At 39.1% G+C, this 10,782-nt stretch overlaps 1 protein-coding gene across 2 annotated transcripts in view; it reads left to right on the top strand.

Moving 5' to 3' along the window:
• Positions 1-4,621: 4,621 nt before the first annotated feature.
• The window catches only part of Apolpp (retinoid- and fatty-acid binding glycoprotein apolipophorin), a 46,378-nt gene continuing 40,217 nt past the window's right edge, over positions 4,622-10,782 (top strand). For both annotated transcript variants that reach the window (XM_076825544.1, XM_076825542.1), the window contains exon 1: positions 4,622-4,808. In XM_076825544.1, coding sequence (XP_076681659.1) covers positions 4,733-4,808 — 76 coding nt within the window. In that variant the 5' untranslated portion in view covers positions 4,622-4,732. The remainder of the gene's footprint in view (positions 4,809-10,782) is intronic.

The following is a 10,782-nucleotide window of genomic DNA, read 5'->3' as shown; positions in this document are numbered from 1 at the left end:
TTTTTTATCCGAAAGAGGGTGCATTGGAGATTGTATAAAAAAAATATCGATGGTGTATGCTACAAGGAAATATGCATAGAACATAGCTGAACTGCCTGCACGATTCGGGTTCGTATAGGGGTACGATTTGGAAATGGATGGAATTTTATTAAATTACGCCACTTTGGAAAGAAAAGTGATTTCATGTAAAAATTTGCTCTTTGATTAGTGAATGCATTATGTAAAAAGTAAAAAATCAAAAAGATGGCTCAACATGCCAAAGATAATTTTATTAGCTGTATGCGCATCAAATTTTATGAAAAAGTATTGGAAATTGTCGTGTAGATAGTCCCCAAAAAGTGTTTTTCGAAAAAAAAATGCGTTTAAAGTTCTACACGACAAATGTACCTATTGTTCGTGCACGCTCTTACAACTTTAACTATAACTTCGTCAATTTTCGGAACTCTCCGGTAAAACTTTTATAGACTCTTCTCCGTACTAGGTATATATAATTAAATAAGTATGTCAAAAAATCGATTCTTTTAACCTCATAAAGGTATGTACTAGAACTTTCGAATAACTTCAAATAAGAATATTCAAATATTCGAATCTCAAATTCGAATTCTCTGGTATTCGAATCTCAAATTCGAATTCTCTGGTATTCGAATATTCTAAACTCAAATTCTCTGGTATTCGAATACTCTAATCTCAAATTCTCTGGTATTCGAATATTTTAATCTCAAATTCTCTGATATTTGAATATTCTAATCTCAAATTCTCTGGTATTATTCTGTAAACTATGGGATTTTCCCGTTTATAACAAATAATAATAATAATAATAATATTCTAATCTCAAATTCTCTGGAATTCGAATATTCTAATCTCAAATTCGAATTCCCTGGTATTCGAATATTCTAATCACAAATTCGAATTCTCTGGTATTCGAATATTCGAATCTGAAATTCGAATACTTATTAGTGTATTCAAATATTCGAATACATATTAGTTTATTCGAATATTCGAATACTTATTAGCTTATTCGAATATTCGAATACTTATTAGTTTATCCAAATATTCGAATACTTATTAGTTTATTCGAATATTCGTTGCAGCCCTGGTATGTATCCCCTTAAGCAGACGCAGAATCCCGTAAAAAGCTTCACTCTGACTAATGTAAATCAATTTTAAAGGAAACATCGCTATGGAGAGAGGGCGAATGGACGTTTCTTTTCATCTTTCAGGAGATACACGTGTGCTTCACTACGAAACGCATGTAAAGGCTGACAGAATGAAATGTGCTGAAGACTTTTTGAATTCGTTGCGACGGAAATTGTGGAGAAACCTCACCGTTAAAGCAATTTTCCTGTCCGAACGAAGGAAATAAATTTATCTGCTCGTCTCCCGAGCGTCAGAATGTCACGACCGAAAACGGCGGGGGCGCACGATAATTCGATTGGTGTAGAATTTCGTAAAACATTCGCATTCGAGCCTTTCCTTGCACGATAGAGGATTCTGTCGACAAGTCCACAATTTTCCAGGCGTGCAATGCAATTACGTTAAAACAGTCAGCCTCTGTGGAAATTGCTCGGCGCTCTGGGCTCCATACTTTATTCAGCGCCCGTGTTACAGCGTTTTGGTCTTGTTCGTAAATATTCTACGGAATGGCGTGCATGAAACCAGCCTTACAGAAAACGTCCCGAGTAGGAAGAGAGTTAAAGGGAATCGTACTGTTCCCTTAAAAGCCGCCTGGAGCCTCTGGACTGTACCATTGTCTTCTCGAAATTAATTCAAGTGACTACCTTGAAGGAACTCCACGAAAATGATGCGATCTTTGTGAATTTTTTTCAAAGAAATGGTTCCATGGATCTTTTTGAAACTTTTAAGATATTTAATCGAACGTCCAAGGTAGCCGATAGAATTTTGTTTTCCGTAAAATAATTTGTTTATTATAAACTGTGGGGGTATTTATCCGCGTCTCCGAAATTGTGAATCGGCGTGCGGCGTAACTAAAAAATTCTTCAACCGAATGACTTCTCCCTGCGCAAGCATCTGGATTAATACGTTCCTCGGCGGATCAACCAACATATTTAATGATATTTTTATTTTAATTACTTCTAAGGCATAAAAGCGTAAATGTATCATGAAAGACGCAAATTTTTTTAAGACCTGCCATTTTCTCAATTTTGCATATTTACATTCATCCGACGCGTAATTTGGTAGAAAATACTGAATATTTTTATTCGAATTTTTATGAACAAACTATTGTTAATATCAGATTAAACGTTTTGGGGATATAAGGAGGCCACTTTAAACATGCAAAAAAATTTATGAACCTAAGGGGTAAACCAGATTCCACAATAATTAATAAATAATAAGAAGGATCGACATAAAAAATTCTGCAAGTTTAATGATACCTCCTTATATCTCAAAAGAGTTTAATCCAATATTAACAATAGCCTTTCCAAAAAAAAATCATAAATATCAATTACTTTTGGGGCTGTTACACGAGAATCCTCCCTTAAGATGGTCGATGGTCGTTCACTTATTTCACAGCGAAACCTAAGTTCGTTACTTCGTTACCAGTTGCAATTGTTCATTCCAAATGGAAGCATAACTTCGTTGCATAAATGGCCTCTTACGTAATCTACGCAGAAATCAGCGAGCCCAGAACTACACGTATAAAAGTATTGATAACAGCCACGAGAATGAAACTGGCAGATAGAGGCAGAGCGTTTACGTTCATACAAATTCAGTCGCGAAGATTGTGCTAATTCTTCAAATAATTTCTTATAAAAACCTCGCTCTGGTAACCTTCCATAATGTTAGAGTGATTACAAAGCGATAGAACCGATAAGGGCACGGTTCAAAGTTAAAATGAAAGCTGAAAGACCATCGGCTACATGTACAAGATCGATGCACTGCAGGCCCATTGACGCAATCTCCCTCAGAACACAGAGGGTAGCTGATAAAATTCACGGTCAAACGGTCAAACCTTCCCACGCACTGCGTTATCTACGGTCCCTAAATACAGAGGAAGTCAGAGAACCCCTTGTGACCAGTCTTCTTCCCAAACACTGTCAAGACTTCAAACAAAAACATCACTATCACTATATATATATACACACGGTGGTACGAAATAGGCACATAGGTCAATTTGAATTCAAATCTATGGCGCTAAAATATAGGACACTGTTCGTTGATGTCAAAACAAGAAATAAACTTGAAAATAGACATAGTTTCACATAGAAATTTGTTCCACCGTCTCTCACAAATAGTAACTGTACAAAATCCTTAAGAATCATGGCAAAATTTCAGCGAAAAGTACCCGAAAAAAATACCTGCTTTATATTTTTTTGGGGAGTGACGGCATAGTGACTAGGGCTGGGACTATTCGAATAATTTAATATTCGAATATTTTACAAGTATTCGAATGCTACGAATAAACTTCGAATATTTTAGTATTCGAACGTTACTATTCGAATATTTGAGTATTCGAATGTTATTATTCGAATACTGATGTATTTGAATACTATTCGAATACTGATGTATTTGAATACTATTCGAATACTGGTGTATTTGAATACTATTCGAATACTGATGTATTTGAATACTATTCGAATACTGATGTATTTGAATAGTATGGTGGGAAGTGGGTTAAAATTAATTTACAAGACTTCACCCTGACTAATGAACCTAATGAACTTGATTTATAATTCACACCGCACTATTCGAATACTTGGATATTCGAATAGTATTCGAATATCCAAGTATTCGAATAATTGAGTAACTGAAGTATTCGAATATTCGAATACCGAAAAATTCGACAAATAGTCCCAGCCCTATTTTTATGGGCTCTAAACCGAGAACAGCCCCTTAAAAAAAACATCAGGGGCAGGTACGATTTAGGCACAGATGCGAATTAGGCAAGTTTACCCTACCCACCCCTTCACTTACGCGCTCGTATCTCGTAAATTACAAAAGATATCCAAAAACCATTTAAACAAATCTTACACCGTTTTTGAAGGTCTACATATCTGCCGAAAAGAATTTTCCAAAAAATACTGTCTTTCAATATTCCCTCATTATCTATAACTCCCCCATGGCCTCCGGGGTAAACAATTACGCATTCCAGAATCCTTAAGACCCGCAGAAACATGTCCCGTAAAAAGCTTTCGTTGCCATCCAAGTCCAAAATTGACCAATTTCCACCATTCTCCTTTACAACCTCGATCCTTCACAAATAAAACGCTCGCGGGTTCCTTCGCCGCAGGCAAAGGTCAAGAACGCTCGCATTCCCGTTGGTGATGCACAAGGAAACCGACGGCCAGCGGCGAGTGACGAATGCCGATGAATGACGGTGACAATGGCCGTAACGCTTGCCGCGGCACAAAGAGGGTTTCTAATACCCGCGCGGTTTTAGGTAAACGTTCGAGGAACTGGGCCCCGGTGCCCAGAGCCGTGCGTCCTATCTCGGCGTTTCCTTCTGCGGCCCAGGATCTCGTTATCTGCCAGCGGCAGCGTGATGAATAGAGCACACACGGGGCCCGCGTATGCCAATGTCCAGCGGCCGCGGGGGACAGCCGAGCGGGCGAGCCTCGGGGGAAGGGGTCCCCGCCGCGAGAGCATAAAAGCGCGCGCGAAGAAAAGCCCCGATGCTTTTGTGGTGTACACTCGTGGCCGCATCTCGTGTTCCTCGGCTGATAGACATTGTGGTGACAGTGCTAGCAAGACCTCTGACTACGGGCACGTCGTCATGGGGCATCCACCTCGACTCGCGGGGACCGCCCTCGCCTGCCTCTTTCTTCTGTTCGCGGTAGCTGAATCGGCCGGTAAGCAGACGGGGATGAGCATGTTTCCGGGGGTAGAAGAGCTTCCTTCGAGCCGACCCAGGTCGCGGGGGTGGAACGGGCCCTTGTTTAAGATTCGAATCTGGGCAGACTGGTTGGAATTTAAGGGTTGGAGGGGGACGGGGTTAGTGTTGGGAACAGAGACAGGCAAAAATTTTAATTAACCCTTCGTTGCACACTGTTGCAAATGAGCAACATATATTTCCTTTTTAATTTTTTTTTTTTTGTTTTAACTAGCCTGTAATGGGATTATCTATTTTATCGTGAAACATACATATCCTACTTTCTAATCATAATCGTAATGGCGGAAAAAGTGGAAGAATAAACGAAACACAATTTTTTTATTATTATCACTCGTGCGAGTCCAAAGTTGTGTTTTCTTCCAAAATGGAAGAAGTTATGCAACGAAGGGTGAAATAAAAATTTCGAGTGACAAATGAAAGTATTCTCCCTCGTGTGTCGAATGAAGTTAACTCTGAGAAATAATTCGAAGTTAAAGTAGCTTCTGTTTGGTCCGTTATTTAAATTATTTTTTATCTAGTTAATGCCCAACTCCGGCTGGGAAGCAGGTCCATTTGCTCTGTGGAGAACAGTGCTCTTTCGGTCACGTCTCTCGAGTTTAAACTTCGGTTACTTCGGGGATTGGAATTAGGAGGGTGGAGGAAGGCGCAAGTTTCGGCAGGGGGAGGAATCCAACGTTTTACGTCTTGTTTGTAGTCCAATTTGCTTCGCGTACTGCTTGGAGTGCTTTAGAGTGGCGGAAGGAAAGAAGTAATTATCGCGAAAGGGGACGTTTCGAGGAAATTACAATCGGCGGACGGTCTGATTTTTTTTTGAGGGGACAGCCTGGGAATTCCTCTCGGCGAAGGTGGAGAATTAAGGGGGAATTGCTGCCGAGCTCGTTAGAGAAATATTTGCAGCCCTCGCGAATGGTAAGGCGCGAGGTGTTGTAAAGATGCCTGCGAGGGAGAAGAGAAATCAAACGGAGGGATGAATCTTTCTCGCGGCAGAAGTTTTGACACTTCTGAAGGGATGGGCTAGACAAGTCTGTTCCCTGTTGTGAAAGTTTCTTTGGAAGATTAGGGAAAGAATGGCACGCTTTTTTTTAGGAGGCTCGAGGGTTTTATGGGTAATGGAGAGGGCTAAGTAACGCACGGTGTTCTTCGCGCAAAAATCATCTCCCTGCCAAAGAATGAGACGAGGGAAACATTTTCCTGCAAAAATATTTCGAGGCTTAATTGGTCAGAAATAACGTTTTTTTTCAGGGGAATAGTAAAAGAGAAATTGTGCTCTTTTTTTGAAAGACAATTTCAGCGTCTGCTACGTCGTGGAAGGGAGTAAATGGCACTCCATTTTTACTAGAGAAAGTGTTTCTTCTTGTCGTGGAAATAAATTGGTAAAAAGCAGTAGGTCCTTTCCTCCAAGGGAAATTGGGGTTTCTGCGTGGATTAGAGTAAAAGTGTGATGCGACGTTAAATATTTAGGGGTGAGGGGCAAAATTTTAGCAGCTGGAGAATTTCACCTGCATCTTTTAATAGGGGGATGTCCCACGCGCTATTTGCGTGACTCGTGGCTTGCTAAAATTTTTATACAGTGCTTTCGGTCGACAGATTATTCCAAAATTAATTGGAGGGTAGTTTAAAATTGTCCGAGCCTCTTGTTTCCCTCTTTCAAAAATGGAGTTCTCGTTAATTCTTCAACTATCACGAATTTTAAATTCAACAATAAAATTATTAAACCGTTTCGAATACCAGATTCGTTATACATGCGTGTATAATCGAAACTCTCGACAACATTGGTGAAACCGTTTCGAAACATCTGCGGCAGATAAGAGACCGATGGCAAGAATTTTTCAATCCCTTAATTATCTTATTTGCGAAATAATACGCGAAAAGTCTCCGTAACTCTTATCTGTCCCAAAGATTAGCAATGTTTACCGAATCCCTCCCTATTTCTCCGATAAACGTAGTCAAAGGGGGTTAATAGAATTCAAAAGCACCTTAAGGACGCTTCGTTTCCTTGAGATATTATTAACACCCTGAGTGGCGCAAGGTATTGAAAAATGGCCCTTTAAGTCCGCCAGGCTTTTCCAAACGATCGCCTCTGCCAGGAAAGTTTTGTCCAAAGTGCATTCCAGGCTTGGTTTCTTCGCAAATTCAACACTCAGGGACTCTCGGTCGATACTGTCGACGCTGTTTAAAAAAATATCGACGCGAATTCCAAACCAGGAAAAGTGTTAACCCTACTTGGAGGTACCCAAGTGTTAACCCTACTTTGCGCGAAGCTATGCCTGTTATTTAACGAGTCTCCGTGGCTCCACTTCACCACTCTACTTCTCCAAATAAAATAAAATATATAAAAACAAATTTTTAATTTAAATGATTTTATTTAATTTGGTAAAAATGGACTAAAAAATAATTCCTTATTTTTTAAAAATAATTCCTTATTTTTTAAAAATAATTCCTTATTTTTTAAAAATAATTCCTTATTTTTTAAAAATAATTCCTTATTTTTAAAAATAATTCCTTATTTTTTAAAAATAATTTCTTATTTTTTAAAAATAATTCCTTATTTTTTAAAAATAATTCCCTATTTTTTAAAAATAATTCCTTATTTTTTAGTGCATGAGTTTTGCAACTGAAAGAAGCTTGAAAATTTGAAGTTTCTGGACGTGACGGATCATTTCTCGATAAATTGAAAATTTACGAAAATCGGGATGGCACTATTCAGGCAGCGCAGCGACTTTTTTGCCGTTTTCGAGAAGAACACAGGATGCTGATTTCAAGTCGACTGAATTTGTAGTTGTGGGTTGAAATCGTAGGGGACGCAATTTTTTCACCCCGTCGGGGGTGTTTTTTTTTAAATTTATATTGCCATCGTAATTACGTACGCCAAGTCTATATTGGATTCGTGGAAGTGGATTAAAATTGAGGGGCCCAGTGGAAAACAGGCACGTGCCACCGTTTCATGATTTTTTTACCTAAAAATTTTCGTATTTGTTATGTTCACATATTATTCAAAATATCACAGTTTATAGTTCAATGTTCATAGATTTCTATAAAATAAAAAGTTCGCAAAAATATATATAATCCTTCTTGAAAAAAAAATAATGGATCCATAAGAAACGAAATTTATGCATATGGGGCATGTGCATGTTTTCCACAGAGCCCCTAAATTGAGTTACAAGAGTTGAACCAAATAAACAAACCGACAGAGAAGTGAAGCTACATGAAATCGTTTAAAAAGAACGCAGGGCCGCAGGAATTTTTGTTTCACGAAAATCTCCCCCATTTTCCATTACAGTAAAGTCAGGTAGTTGGGGGAGGGGGAGGGGTGAGTACAAATTGAAAGATCAAAAAATGTCAACAGCCTAAAAAACAATAGTACGCTAACAAAAAAAATGGTAAAATGCCTTCCAAATTGCCGAATGTCGAATTCCACACACAGCACAATCTCAAGTATGGAATACTCCACACTGGGGCGGAGCGATACTATATAGGCGAAAATTTAAATTTGAATTTTCAGTTGCCCTGGGTGCGGGATAGTTGTTTGTCTTTTGATTAACCAAACACAACTGTAAAAAAAAAATTGGAAAAATATTCATGACTACAGGTTCCTTATTCTCCTAAAAATGATTATATGATCATTTTTAGGAGAAAAATGAACTTGCAGACATGAATATGTTTCCAAATTTTTTTTACAGTTGTGTTTGGTTAATCAAAAGACAACTATCCCGCACCCAGGCCAAACTGAAAATTAAAATTTAAATTTTCGCCTATATAGTATGATTATATAATCATTTTTAGGAGAAAAATGAACCTGCAGACATGAATATTTTTCCAAATTTTTTTTACAGCTGTGTTTGATTAATCAAAAGACAACTATCCCGCACCCAAGCCAACTGAAACTTCAAATTTAAATTTTCCGCTCCGCCCTACTCCACCCATTCCACGCAACTCACTGCAGCCCTGGCTTTATGCCTGCACTTCCCCTTTCACGCAACCCTCAACAATTTTCTGCGCATGGTACATAATCTGAAAATAGTGCAAACTAAAAAACCGCTTGATAGTAATAATAAACACAGAGTACAAAAACTCCACCCCCAAAGTAGATACAACATTATAAGTTGCTTTAAGAAACACGTCCCAACTTCACCCTTAAATCCACAAAAAAAAAGTTGCCTCGTGGTTGTAAAACTTTCGTGCAAACTATCACCCACCGTCAGCGATGCAAAGGAATTTTGCAACACCGCGATAAACACCGCGCTCCCGCCACCCCATCATCGTCCCTTAATTCCTCGTGTCGCAGGGGGTTGCCCCACCTAACTCGAACCGAGAAGCTCCTTCGCCGCTCCGAAGCTTCTTTTCAGAACAACCATGGTCTAGACAAATTTTTCACCCGCCCACTAAACATCCCCCGCGCCATCCCTCGGTTCTTTACGTCCGCACTCGCACAAATCCGAAAGTTACTTTGCCGAAGTGAAACTTGAGGCGTGAATGGAGCCGCTACGCCCACCCCCGGACCGAGCGGACATTTTTAACATCCCCTCGCCCCCAATATCCCCGAGACTCCTGTCGGCCGGCCACAATGGGGCGGAAAGCTCACCCACGCAGCAACAAATTCTCATCCAAGTTCGCGGCGCGCTGCAACGGCGAGGGGGCGCCTTCTGAAATGCATGGGACAGTCTCCCCGGGATTCTGTGCGGGCCGAGTATGCATCAGGTCGGCGCAAAAGTTCGCTACCTCACTCCGGGTGGACGGAACTGTCGTCTTCTGCCACGCCCGCTTGTAATTTTAACGGAAACGTGGCAAAAGGTCGTGGGCAGTCGAGGAAGATGGTGCGAGGGTGCAAATCCAATATGCGACACAAAATATCGTGTCTCACAGGGGACTGTACTCTCAGGAGACGATTATTTCAAGACGTGCTTCCACTAATGGACAGATTTTAATTTTTTGGGGAAAGTAGACCCTCCGGAGACAAGTTTCATGGTATATTTTCAAAAATATCAACGCGAACGACTGTTTTTATTACTTGCAGTTAGTTGTCGCTGAGATTTTTTTCTCGTGTAAAATCTCATTGTAGATTTTATAGTATAGTGAAGTTTGAATTAAAATATTTCTTGCTTTTTTTACTATTTTATTTATTTCAGCTTTTTCAGTTTCTGTGACATTTCTCTAGTCATACATCGGCAGTAGCAATTGTTATTGCATTCTGTAACCCAGTGTTCTGTTCACTAACGCACTCAGGATTTAATCTTGGGGGAGCCGAGTTGAGGGAGTAAAAATATATTTAAGCAAATTCGATAAAATTGATTAAGTGATTATAAATATTTATTTAAAGAATAAAATCAAGTTCTCTTGTCTTCTTACAAAGACCCTTCTTTGAGGGGCGCACCCGGCAGGGGAGGGCCCGTGGCACCCCGCGAAGAAGGGTCTTTGTAAGAAGACAAGAGAAGTTGATTTTATTCTTTAAGTAGATATTTATAATCACTTAATCAATTTTATCGAATTTGCTTAAATATATTTTTACTCCCTCAACTCGGCTCCCCCAAGATTAAATCCTGAGTACGTTAGTGAACAGAACACTGGGTTACAGAATGCGATAACAATTGCTACCGCCGATGTATGACTAGAGAAATGTCACAGAAACTGAAAAAGCTGAAATAAATAAAATAGTAAAAAAGCAAGAAATATTTTAATTCAAACTTCACTATACTTGCGCAGCAACTTAATACTTTGATTAAAGAGACTGAAGTTTATACAAAAACCGGTTCTCGAATCCCAGTATTCCAGAATAACCGGCTCCACCGGTTTAGGATTTTTTTTTCACAAAAAATTGTATAATTAAAACAGCAAAACAATATTTATACTTATTTAAAAATTTCTCAGATTTTTAAATATTTCTGGAATTACAAAAGTATAACAAACTAAAATATACCCCATCTCTACAGAACCAA

This window comes from Andrena cerasifolii, chromosome 13 (assembly GCF_050908995.1).
Source record: "Andrena cerasifolii isolate SP2316 chromosome 13, iyAndCera1_principal, whole genome shotgun sequence".
In the NCBI taxonomy this organism is placed as follows: domain Eukaryota; kingdom Metazoa; phylum Arthropoda; class Insecta; order Hymenoptera; family Andrenidae; genus Andrena; species Andrena cerasifolii.
The sequence above is the reverse complement of the archived record's forward strand: the minus strand, read 5'-3'. Positions and strand labels throughout refer to the sequence as shown.